This window comes from Eleutherodactylus coqui, chromosome 10 (assembly GCF_035609145.1).
Source record: "Eleutherodactylus coqui strain aEleCoq1 chromosome 10, aEleCoq1.hap1, whole genome shotgun sequence".
In the NCBI taxonomy this organism is placed as follows: Eukaryota; Metazoa; Chordata; class Amphibia; order Anura; family Eleutherodactylidae; genus Eleutherodactylus; species Eleutherodactylus coqui.
Window position 1 is genome coordinate 104,010,352 of NC_089846.1, and position 13,730 is coordinate 104,024,081.

The 13,730-nt window shown below is 43.1% G+C and overlaps 1 protein-coding gene across 1 annotated transcript in view; it reads left to right on the forward strand.

The window, feature by feature from the left end:
• Positions 1–5,100, forward strand: part of C10H8orf48 (chromosome 10 C8orf48 homolog) — a 41,063-nt gene extending 35,963 nt beyond the window's left edge. The window contains exons 5-6 of the mRNA XM_066579863.1: positions 740–892; positions 4,851–5,100. Of these exons, the coding sequence (XP_066435960.1) occupies positions 740–892; positions 4,851–4,955 (258 nt within the window). The 3' untranslated portion in view covers positions 4,956–5,100. The remainder of the gene's footprint in view (positions 1–739; positions 893–4,850) is intronic.
• The last annotated feature ends 8,630 nt before the right edge of the window (positions 5,101–13,730 follow it).

A 13,730-nucleotide genomic window follows, 5' to 3' on the forward strand; every position in this document is an offset into this window, starting at 1 on the left:
ACATGACTACATATTTAGGGTCATATTTACATGGCCAAGAGCACTGGACAGCACATGGACACCCCATTCGTGTTGTTGTCCGATGTGCAGAACAAAGTACATCGCAAGTCCTAATCTGGTCTGAAAAATCGATACATATTCTATTCTGGTCCGATTCTCAAACTCGGACTGTCAGTCCAAGTGAAAAACCACTTGTCTGAATGAACCCATTCAAATGAATGGGTTCTTCGCCCATGCGAGTTCTGTCCATTTCAGACACAGACAGAACTTGTGCAGAAATCTTGCCCATGTGAATACAACCTAAGGAGGAGCTGTATGGTTTAGCGAAAATGATCCTCTATGACATTGTTTTCAAAGAGAACCTGTCAGGTCCCCTAAGCTGCTGGGCTGTGAGCATCTCTGATTTCAGTGGTCTGTCAATTATGCTGATCAGTTTAGTGGTTTTGCCAATCTTTCCTTTGAAATTTTGCAAGGCTGGACTGGAGATGAGTCCAATGAAACTCCTGCATATATGTATACAGAAGCTTCATTGGACTCTAGTCCACAGTACAATTTACAAAACCACTAAAGCTATGGATATAAGCGCGAGACCACTGCAGTCGTACTTGCCACAGCCGAGAGGACATGATGGGTGCCCTTTAAGTTAGTTGCCTATTGCTATAAATAAGACTTATTTTTATTAATAACGATCATAGTACTATTAACAGCTGTACAATTAGTCCCCGTTTCTTGTTTCCAGGTAATTAGGACAGAGATGCATGACCCTGCCACCTGCCCAGACTGCCTTGATAAACAGGCTGAATTGGCTCAATGTCAGTTTATTAGAATGAAAAAGACAAAATTGGAAGCTGATTTGCTGCAGAAGAAAATGGAGGAACACTCGCATAGCAAGGTAGAGTTAGATCTGTAGGAATTAATGGCAACATGAATGCAATTTGTCAGCCTGACGTCTTCACAAGTTGTTTAGTATACCGTAACAGCAGGAAGAGTGAAGCCATCGGCACAGCATGTAAAATCTGTAGTTAGACCTCCTGACTTTCTGTAAGCTATATAGTGTTACATTGTGCCGTATGCAGATGTGAATAAAAGTGGAAAATAGATGATCTTGAGGAGTAAATTCTCCTATTGTGGTTATCCTTAGTGATTGCATGTTCAGTGATTGCATTGATCATGCAATCACTAAGTATAATCACAATAGGAGAATTTACTCCTCAAGATCATAGAATCATAGAGTGGTAGAGTTGGAAGGGACCTCCAGGGTCATCTGCTCAATGGATGATTTAGTGAATCCGACATTGAGCAGGGTGTTCGACCAGATGACCCTGGAGGTCCCTTCCAACTCTACCATTCTATGATCTTGAGGAGTAAATTCTCCTATTGTGGTTATCCTTAGTAATTGTATGTTCAGTGTTTGACTGCACTTCCACCCCAAAAGATGTGTATAAAACGAGTGTCTTGTTAAGTAGGAAACACCAAAAGTTGGCCAACATCACGGAACCAGTTCCTCAGTTAAACACACAAGGACTCCGCTACAAACACAATATAACAATCTAAAAAAAAATGTCCAGTGTGGATGAGGAGCATAAAACATCAAGCTTTATTAATGTATTTTAAAAGCAAACAATGTATAATCCATATCTGTGATCCTTGACGCATTTCGAACATATTATCCTACATCCTACCTGTCACTGAATGAGTCAACTAACATATTTACCTGTCAAATTCCAACCTTAGACAAACCATCATGGTTGCTGGTACAGGAAGTAAACCCATAATCTGGAAGAACAACTGGTCATGTGACCAGCTTACAACATACCATATGCGATATACCAAAAAATATGTAAAAAAATAACAGCAGATATTACTAAACGACTCCAGATATAAGAAAACATTTCAACAGAACACGCAAATATAAGACCAAAGTACTGTAATTCAAAACGAGTCTTAGAATGCATGAGTATCGTGGACATTAAGTTCAAAATGAGGCTTGAATCTATATGTTACCATCGCCCATCTACAGAACTGATCACGTAATCAAAGAGTGTCACATGATCCATGCAACACAAAAAGAGGCTTGGAATGTATATCTAACAAAATATATAAAACAAATAATGAAGGCTAAAATATTCTGCACATGCATTCATTGTATGTGAATGTTCCAATAGCTCCATAAATTACCAATAGTCTTAGAGTCCATCTGTGTTATAGTTGTAAAATTCAAAGTGAGGCTTAAAGGGGTTCTGTCACTAAAAAAGAAAAATGCTATACTTCTCTATTCCTCCCCCATCAGTCTACTTACCAGATCTTCACCTCCCTTATCTTCTCCTGTCTCCTGCATTCCAGGGGCTCACTTCAGCTTCAGCTGCCTGCTTCTGCTCCTTCCTGTGAGGTTACCGTACATTAGGTTGGCAGTCTGCCAATGTACATTATGTCACAGCTCACAGGCCAGCAGGAGGACTGCCTATCTTCTTCAGAGATTGCTCATGCGAGCTATCTCTGAAATAGATTACAATTCCTTCCTAGGCAGTGAAGCTACAGCACAGGGATGTGACCTTCACTGACCCAGCAGGAAGGAGTTTGTGATAAAGCAGCCTTCATAACAAGCTGGGCCGAGCCTGCAGTGAGCTGACATGGGGCACTGGAGAAGCTCAACCAGGAGAAGATGTGATAAGGAGACTGACAGGGAAGGAATAGGTAAGTTTAGATAATTTTTCTTTTAATGACAAAACCCCTTTAAGTATATATGTAACCGTTGCCTATTTGCAAAACTGATCACATGATCAAAAATAGTCACGTGATCCATACAACTCAGAAAGAGGCTTGGAGTGCCCATCTACAGAACCGATCCCACAGCGTCATACTTTGCTCTTCCGAAGCTTAATGAATTTTAAAATAATTTAAGCACCATTAAATGTTTGGACTTTAGCAATTAAATTGTACTCTATAGGCTATTAGATACTCATTTGGCAATGATTAAAGTGAAGCTTCAGCGTAGAACCACTTTGTGGAATGCATAATGGAATGCCTTAAGGAGACGCTTGTCATCTAGGACGACCCCATAGCCTAAAGGAATGAGTGAATAGTAAAAAGGACGCTGAGTTCAAATGTGTAATTTATATTCTTGTACTCCTCCTATTCCCATGTTGGGCACAAAGTGCTGGTTCGCCGCGTGCTAAAGCATAAGAGGAGTAGTCCTCTGTATTAGGTGCGTGTGCTCAGTAGTCCTCTTTATGCAGCAAATGGCCATTTTGCAGCGGAACAAGATAGGAGTGCAAGCATACAAATTACACATTAGAGCTCTGCCTCCTTTCTACCATTACTTTAGGCCATGCGAGTGGCCATGGTGACCGATTCTCTTAAAATATCAAAATGTAGGTTTTTTTTCCTAATTCATGGTGCGTTAAGATGTGATAGCATACAATGGTAAAGTTGCATGCAGACCAAAAAATATGTTCTTTGTCTGCACAATAACTATAGGTGAAGCATATTAAAAATGCACATTTCACCTCGAATTACCATGTCAAGATCAATCACCTACCATGTCAGAGATTGTTTTATACACTGACTTGCCAAAAGTCATGGGATAGCATTATGTCAGTTGTTCATGAAGTGGTGTTACCTCAAGTGATGGCTTGCAAACACCCACACCTGTATAAAATGTGAGGTGTTCTTTTGTGAGTGACGCTGAATACCAGTGTGCTCATGGCAAGGCAACATGAGCCGGAGCTTGCATGAGGCATTGTGGAAGGTGCCAGATTGGTGGGATATTCCATTTTTGAAGTTTTGCAGGAATTTAACATTTCTCGATTCACACTGTCATTTGTGTACCAGGAAAATGCCATGGAAGGCATTACCACCCATAGTGGGCAACACAGTGGCACCCACTAGTGTTTAATGATTATGACTGGCAGCATTTGGCTAGAATTGTCCATGCGAACAGACAAGCAACTCCTGTAGAACTGACATCCACATTCAATGTAGGAGGCCCCGTACACATATCTCGCAGATCCGTTCAGCGTTCTTTAGCTTCCATGCAGTGCGGAGTACCAGACCCACCAGAGTGCTTGTGTTAAGACCACAACACTGGACACAGAGCCTCACCCGAGCTTGTGAGGTTACTAACTGGACCCTAGAGGACAAGGCAATGTGTGGTATGGTTCAATGAGTCTCAGTACCAATTGTTTTTAGCTGATAGTAGGTTTGTGTTTGGCACAATCTCCATGAAGCCATGGTCTGTGTAGGCTGGTGGTTCCATACTGATGTAGGGTGTGTTCTCATGGCATGGGTTGGGTCCACTGGTCCGCCTAAACATGTCATTAACCGATGTCTGCTTGGGATGAGGTGATAGGTCTATTCGCACCCAAGATCCTGCACCTACAAATTCGACAGAGCTGTAGATTGCTATCTAGACAGCATGGCTCAACATTCCTTCAGGTATCTTCTGTCCACTTTTGTAATTAATGCCACATTGAGTTGTTGTAGTTCGCTGGGCTTGAGGCGGTCCTACACAAAATTCTTGTCCCATGACTTTGGCAGGTCATTGTGTGTGTGTGTGTGTGTGTGTGTGTGTGTGTGTATATATATATATATATATATATATATATATATATATATATATATATAACAAAGGTGCAAGTTTAGATGTATATTATCTAATGTGTATGTACTACTTGGCTACACTAGTATTATTGAAGGCTTCTACAGTATAGCACAATATTCCATTCTAAAGCCATATATTGACCATTTCAGACCTACAAGTTTATGAGCGAATGCTACTGTGGATGTCATTATTGTTGCTATACTTTGTTTCTTTCACCCGATCTTAATATTGGCATTACATTTTCTTTAAGGATCTGGTTACATGTATTGGAGAAATGCTCCAGTCTCTTCCCAAACCTTCCGAGGAGCGAACTGCTATCTGGCAGAGACTGAACGTCAGTGTCACGAAGACGTAACCCCATCTTTTTCTGAAGCATATTCTTGTTCTTGATGTTATCTCTGTAGTTACTTAATACGTGGGAAAAGAATGAAGAACTTCGAAAGAAACAGCAACTTCTAAACATTTTGTGCACATCATTATATAAACACAAGTGAGATCTATCACAGTGTGCTCCCAGTTTCCAAATCTTTCATTTTTTGCACCACTGCATACAGTTTACTTGATGAATGACTTGTTTTATTTTCATTTTTGAGCTTTAATTAAAATTTAAGTCAGCAGTTTTGGAAATAACCAAGTTTAACGCATTGGGTTTCCATGAATCAGGATCCACTTGTGCTCTATACAAACCTTTTCTGCGAAACATTTGATTACAGAACTGATGATCAGAGGGGATTCCATTGGTGGGACCTCCAGTAATGAAACATTGAAGAGGTATTCCTATCTCATAAAGGATATGCCATCACTTTATGATTGGTGTGAGTCTTACCCCTGACACCTCCTCCAATCCTACTGTACATTGGAACTGCAGCATAGCACCATTTAGATGAATAAGGCCGGTTGCAGTAATCTGCACAGCCGGTTGACCGGGAGTGCCTCAGTGCAGAGGGAAACCATTGAGAGGCTGCAATGCTGCAGATCCTTCATTCTCAGGATCAGGGGGGTCTGGAAGGTCTGACCTCCACTAATCATAAGGTGATGGCATATCCTAATAGCATTATGCAATCACTTTACAAAATGAGAATTCTTCTTTTAGTCATCTATCCTGTGGATATGTGATACATGTTGATTATGAGATAAGATTTTTTATTCTTCTCACAGCTATCCATTACTTATAGGGCAATTCTGGTGTTTTTTTCATTCATTATGTAGATAGTCCCCCACTATATATAAGTAGCTAGCATTGCCTTGTTTAGTTATGTTTTTCTACATGAAAATTCCTGAAATCCTTCTCCTCAGGTAGGTCATGTGATCTCATCTTGACCATCTGAGATTTACTTGTATCTCTGTATTGTCCTGGAGTAAGTATTTCAGTCAACAGGACCTCTTGTATGATGGAATTACATGGACTGTTCCACACACACACTTCATAGTTCGGGACAAACTCTGAACACTGCTTCGTGGTGATGATTAGAGGCTCCTGTCACACGGTTATATAAAGGATATGACAGTTCATTCATCATCTTTTTTTTTAAAGGAACGTTTATTTAGCCAAAAGACAAATATTCAGTAACAGCAGACATCATAAAGAATGCACACCTTGCTGATACATTACAGTACATGAGAACTGAAAAAAAAAAAAAGACAAAAGTGAAAACACTGAGTGTCTCGCATATTCGTGTGCATTTCTCGTAAAACATAATACTTGGCTGTTCATTTTCACATTTATCAACTACTCATAATGGAACAAACCCAACCAGGGAGGGCTCCTAGTCTGGAGCCCCAAGACACCAGGAGAAAAAAGAAGGAAAAAACAAGACAAAACAACCAAAAAAGGGACAAACAAATAGAAAGAAACCCCCCCCCCTCCCCTCCCACCTTAAACAACAACCCTGCGCGACTCTTAAAGAAAAAAAAAAAAAAAGAGAATTAGCCTAAACAGTAGATTGTTTCAAGCGAGTATCCCTCACCATATCCATTCCCAGTATCTAGACAGGCATCTCTGCTGCTGTTGCCGGACAGTTCATCCAGTGCCCCCAAACCTTGTCAAACTTCTCAGGACATCCCCTCGCCATATAAGTCAGTTTATACATTGGAAGCACAGAGTTCACCACCTGGATCCATGCGTTTCTGGTCGGCCTACCAGGGTGCTTCCAATTTAACAAAATCACCTTCTTAGCATAGAAAAACAGTAGCTTATATAAGGTGCGGGTTGCGGCTGCCACTGGTAGGTCTCCAACAAGCCCAAAGAGGCAAACCCCAGGGTGCATGATCCTCGGGGCCCCCAGGTGAGACTCCATAAATACAAGAATGTCCCCCCAGTAGTCTCGCATGACACCACAGTCCCAGAACATGTGCATGATGGTCCCATCAGCAATTAAGCATCGGGGACAGGTCGCTGAGGGGAGCAGACCCATTACATGTAGCCTGGATGGGGTGTAGTATATACGGTGTATGAACTTTACCTGGATAAGCCTATCTCTAGCACTAATCAAAGGAGGACCAGAGCTCACCAATATGTCTTCACTCTCCTCCGCTAACAGATCAGGAATGTCAATGACCCACTTCTGGGTCGCCCTCTCCCTCAACGGGGCAAGACACTGCATCAGGTGGGCATAGAAACTGGACAGTGGTCTTACTAGGTTGCACATCTGTGCCAAGCCTTCCAACCGAGTCAGGGACATCGGTATGGGCAGGCCCTGAAACTGAGCCCTGATCACATGTCGTAGCTGGTAGTACCTGAAATAGGAGTGCTCAGGCAGGTTGTAGATTATCTGAAGCTGGAGGAAAGTGCAGAAGATGCCCTCACTGACTATGTCCGATAGTACATTAATACCATGAGCTCTCCAGAATGCAGACTCTGTAAAGCGCTGCAGGTGCGGCAAGTGTGGATTATCTCACAAAGGAGTATGTGGGGACCATGTGACTTCCACTACAGGGGTCAGCTGCAAGGCCTTGTGCCATATTTTAAGTGTTACCAGCATGGGGTCAGGTAAGGGGGCAATAGGAGAGGAGGGGCCACGCATCAGCAGACCCCTCAATCCTAGGGTGGAGCCCACCACCCTGCGCTCCAGTCCCACCGCCGGATTGTAATCCGATGAAGTCAGCCACCACCCAGCATACACCAGCTGGCTGGCCAGATAGTAGTAGTAGAAGTGGGGTAAGGCTAATCCTCCCCAGCTCACTGGGAGGCACAAGGTCTCCAATTTAATCCTGGGGGTGGAGCCTCTCCACAGGATACGCAGTACAATCCCACGAAGCGTGGCAAAGAATCTGGTTGGGACCAGGACAGGGGAATTATGCAAGACGTACAAAAATTTTGGTAGTAGCTTCATCTTTAACAAATTGACTCTGCCCACTAGAGTGAGCGGGAGAGAGGCCCAACGCGTCGCCATTCCCTCAGCCCATTTAAGAAGGGGAGCTAAATTAAGGTCAAAGAAGGTAGAAACCCCCACCGACACTCTTATACCCAAATAGTTTGTCTGAGCTGTCCAGCTTAGTGGAGCGGGCAAAGGGAGCTCAGCTGCCGCAGGGTCTATTGCAATTAAATGGGTTTTGTCCCAATTGACCCGAATACCAGAATGTAGGCCAAATGTGTCAAAAATGGCGAGTGCAGAATCAAGAGAGGACTCTGGATCCTGGAGGAAGAGGAGGGTGTCATCAGCATATAGTGCTATGCGCTCTTCATAATTGTGAAGCTTAAATCCCTTTATTACCGGCGAGGTCCGGACCCAAATTGCAAGGGGCTCTATAGCAAGGGCAAACAGGGCAGGGGACAGGGGGCAACCCTGTCGTGTGCCTCTACCGAGGGGGAACTGGGCAGAAACATGGACATTGGTTTTGATACTGGCTACTGGGGAGTCATATAGGATCTTTACCCACCTAATAAATGCTGGCCCAAATCCAAACCGTTGCATCACTGCCCACAAATACCTCCACTCTACTGAGTCGAAGGCCTTTGCCTGGTCTATAAATACCAGGGTGCGTTTCCCACAGTTAGAGTGTTCATATGTCAGATGGTCAAAAAGCCGCCTTAGATTCATGTCTGTACTTTTGCCAGGCATGAAGCCAGATTGGTCAGGGTGTATAATCTCTTTAAGAATGGAGTTTATGCGCATCGCTAGTATTTTTGCCAAAATTTTAACGTCGTTGTTAAGAAGCAAGATGGGCCTATAGGAACCACAATCTGCAGGATCTTTTCCAGCTTTAGGAATCATGACAATTATGGCCTTGCGCATGGTGTCCGGCAGGGCACCATCACGCAGAATAGAATTATATAGCGTTAGAAGTCGGGGAGCTAGGAAATCCGCATTCTTTTTATACCATTCCCCAGGAAGTCCATCCAACCCTGGCGATTTCCTATTGGGGAGTGACTTGATAGCATCCATTACCTCCTCTATACTCAAGTCCCCATCCAAATAAGTGGCACTACTTTTGCTCAGCACTGGGAAGGGGATATTACCAAGGTAAGCTATTAGCTGTTCATCCGAGCAGCTAAGTTTGGAAGTATAAAGATTACTATAGAAGTGGGCAAACGTTAGATTGATCAGTTTGGGATTATCCACCAGAGTCCCCGAAGCATCGCGCACCACCGTGATTGGCGGCAATGTCTGATCCTCCTTTGTTAAATAGGCCAACAAATGACCGTTCTTATCTCCCTGGTCAAAGACCTGGTGACGGGAGTAAAGAAGCTTCTTTTTGGTATACTCAGCGAGTAGTAATTTGTATTCCCGCCGTAGGTTATTTAAGTCCAGATAGGCTTCTGGGGAAGGATCTGCTATGTGCCTGGCTTCCGCTGCAACAAGGCGGCATTCCAGGTCCAATCGGGCAGCTTGCAGAGATCTTCTATATTCAGCAATGGCGGATGTAAAAGACCCCCTGGTAAAGGCCTTAAAGGCATCCCACACAGTCAGTTCTGAGGCAGTCCCCTCATTGACCTCCCAGTACATCCCTGCCTCCTGCTCAACATACTCATGTATCTCTCCCTGTGCCAGCCACAAGGGGCTTAGTCTCCACAAAGGGCGAGAGCCCTCCACACCAAGGTCGAGGACCAGCTGGAGTGGGGAATGGTCTGATACACCTCTGGGCAGGTAGGACACATCCCGCACCATAGGGAGACAGTCCAGGGAGCCAAAACACAGGTCGATACGGGAAAAGGAATTATATGTTAGGGAGTGACATGAATAAGCAGTGTCATGCGGGTGTCGCAGGCGCCATATTTCCTGCAGCAAGTAGGAGTCAGCCCACATAAGCAATCTGGTTGATATAGAAGCAGCTGGAGTGAAACGGTCCCGCACCGGATCTAAAATAAGATTGAAATCCCCCATAAATATTATTGGGGCGGGTTCGAGCAAGACCACCTGGGTCATTATGTCAGTAAGGATTTTAACATCAGCGGGGGGCGGCAGATAAATATTGATTATCGTGAGGAGCCGGCCATAAAAGGTGCCCTGAAGGATCAGAAACCGACCCCCAGAATCAATGTGGATTTGTCGGAATACAAATTGGGCTGATTTAGCTACCAGCACGCTGACTCCTCTGGCATAGTTGGAATAAGTAGCGTGATACGCAGAGCCTATATTGGCCCTCTTAAGAGCCAGCATCTTTGAGCCCTGCAAATGCGTCTCCTGGAATAGTATGATGTGGGGAGAATGAACTTTCAGAAAGTTGAAAGCCAAGGCTCTTTTAAATTTGGAATTCAAGCCCCTAACATTCCAGGAGATCAACTTGAGATGCGTACTAGCCATTGTCATAGAGTTGGACATTGTTTGTGCAGAACACCCGCATAACACTGAAAGAAGAGCCGCGCCAAAGAAAAGGACAATAAAGCAGAATAGTTATCTTAGATGTGTGAGTTCATTCATCATCTTGACTGTATATTTGTGGTCCTTAGTAGAGATGAGCGAGCACGCTCGGTAAGGTCAGTTACTCGAGCGAGCATCGCTCTTCTCGAGTAACTGCCTTCTCTTCCGAGCATGCTCAGGGGGGCGTCGGGGGACAACTGAGGGAAGTGGGATCTCCCTCTCTCTCCCCCCCGCTAACCCCCCCCCCCCGAGCATGCTCGGACAATAAGGCAGTTACTCGAGAAGAGCGTGCTCGCTCATCTGTAGTCTTTAGCTTATTTAGGTGAATATAGAAGGTAATGATAATTAGTGTCCACCCAGCAGGCAGAGATGGTACTGGCTTTACCCTACTAAGAAGCTGATGTATCCTGGGACTGCTTCCAGAGCATAAAGGAAGAGAAAACGGGAAGAAATGTAAAAGTCAAGATGCTGCTTTTTAAGTTTCAAACAGGAGGCTGCACTGCATGGAAGTGACTGCAGTATACATAGATGTCCAGAGAGTGACAGGCAATCAGGTGAGGGGGCAGTAATTGGAGTGGCCCTTTAAACAAGAAGATTCTCTCTGGAAACTAAGATTAAAGCAATGACTAACCAGAACCACAGTGGCTATTTGGAACGGCAAATAAGCATAATACTGTATGTATAGAGATATTGTTATACTATAGATATGTGTTGGATTATTTATAATACGTAACTAGTTATACTCCTATATATTTAGTGCCGAAAAGAGGATTTCACATTACAATTACAGACAACTGCTTGTTATATATAAAAATATACTGTTCCTATTCACCTCTTACGTGTGTGGGAAGCAATCTGCTCTCCCAGCTGCGAGGGAATAAACATTTTCTCCATTATGAATTCAGGGCAGAGTAAAATCAGGTTAGCAGAACGTGGAGGAATATCTTAATATTCTCACTTGAACTACAGCTGCCCATTTCTTATCAGCACTCTCATGTCTTGTACATGCTACAGTTGCTATTCAGTAACATTTGTGTGCTTTCTAAACTTTTTTATAACAAAATGTGTCTTATGTCTCGGAAGACACATCTGATTTTAGTCTTATGATGATGGATTCCTTTTAAAACCAAGTGCCTATTAGTAATTGACCATATTTCAATAAGTTAGGGTGGTTTCACACTTGCCGTGGGGATTCCGCTTTCCTGCTCTGTCCAGGGAGCAGGAAAGGGGAATCCCTACGGTCAAACAGTTCAGTCTCTGGACAGAACCGAATAGTGCTGGACGGACCCCATTGACTATAATGGGCTCCGTTCGCTTTCCGACCAATCGCCCGGGTTTGGGACAGAAAAAAAATGCTGCATGCGGCGGTTTTTCTTCTGGTATTTGCAGCCAGATCTGCAATGGAACCTTTAGATAAAGGTTTCGATGGAGACGTGAAACCACCCTGAATCATATGGTTTAAAATGACCCTCCGGGCCTGGAGAGACAAGGATGGCTGAACCTATTCTCTGACTATCTGATGCACACTGTGTATTAGTATGCATTGGTAGTCTAGGACACTACATGCCATCACTGCTCATGGGACCAGCACTGGTCCATCAAGGCAGGTGTAGTGTCCTAGACTAATGATGCATACAAATACATAGTGTACATAAAGTAGTCAGAGAAGCTGGTGTTCACCATCTTTACTTCTGCAGAATCAGAGCGTCGCTATAAGTAATCATTGTTTTATTACATTAATTGTGTCACATAAGAAAAGTTCAAGGCCAACCCAACTCAATGCATGAACATTCGGGTGTGTCTGCAGCTGATCCAATTGTCCTCACCCCTTCCTATGGCAGGAGTCTAGGAACATGAGATACTAGGATTAACTTACTTAGTGTGAAGTTCTTGCCAAATAATTCAGTTTCCTGGACCTCTGTTAGTGAGACATTAGGATAAGTGAGGAATACTAACCACTTCCGAACCACATCACGTAAATATATGTCATGTGGTCGTGAAGGGTGTATGGAACGGACTCTGGAGCCAAGTCTGCTCTATACCGGAGAGTTATTGTCTGTTTTTGACAGCTGACAGCAACTGTTACGATGTGAGTTATCTCTGATTGTGGCAGATAACAATTTTGATGCTGTGGTTAAAACCGACAGCTCCTCTAAACAGCTGGATGGGTGACCCCCTGCAGCCCCCAATTATCCTCTCCGCGTTGGCCACAATCACAGGGTGATGATGGGTTTAGCATGTCAGCCTGGAGTCCAATGAATGTTCCCAGGGCTACCATGCATAAATGGCAGAGCTTAGTAGGCTACACTGATAATTAAAATGCAAAAAGGGAAGATGGAACAATACCTCTGCAGCGCCACCTATGGGAAGGCAGCATTCCTGCAGGTCAATGTCAGACTCTTTAGACAAGCCTTATAACAATGACTGGGAATTCAATACCAAGCTATATACTACAATACTGAACATGGGCAATATATAGTACAAGTGATCACAAGTTCGAGTCCACTGTGGGGACAAAAACAAAATATTGAAAAGGTTTAATACACTACAATATTTAAAACCATAAAAAAGTATTAAAAGGAAAATAACGCTCTTCTCATTTCTCCATTTTAAAAATCTAAACAATGAAAAACCCCACATATTTAGTATCACCATCTTTGAAAAAGTCCAAACTATTAAAATTTCACACTATTTATCTCTCATTGTGAACACTGCAAAAAAAAAAGACTACAGAATTCCATGTTTTTTTTTATTCCGGCTCCCAAAACAATTTAATAAAAAGTGATCTATAAGATGTGTACCACAAAATGGTACTAATAAAAAGCACAGCTCACACTGCAAAAAACAAGCCTCTCACAGCCCAGTTAACAGACAAATAAAAAAGCTTATGCTTTCAGAGTATGGTTACGGAAAGCCGTTTCTTTAGATAAAAATTTAAAAAACTATACTAAATTTGGTATTGCTGCAACCGTACTGACCAACGGAATAAAGCTCACTTCATTTTTATTGTACGGTGAACACCATAAAACTAAATCCCCCCACCACCATAAATGTCTCAATTGATTTTTTTTTTCCATTTTACTATGCATAGAAACTTTTGAAAGCTTTTTAGTACATTTAAATGGTACCGTTAAAAAAAAAAACAACTTGACCTGCAAAACCTGTGCACTTATACAGCATATTGCCGGAAAATAAAGTTAACTCTTTCCAATCTACTGTCTGACGTCTTTCGACATTCTGATTGAAGGCTATACAGCTCCAATGTCGGAAGACGTCCGGCAGGGTATTCTTACTGTAGATTACTGGCCGCTCTGTTGTCGGGGGGGGCG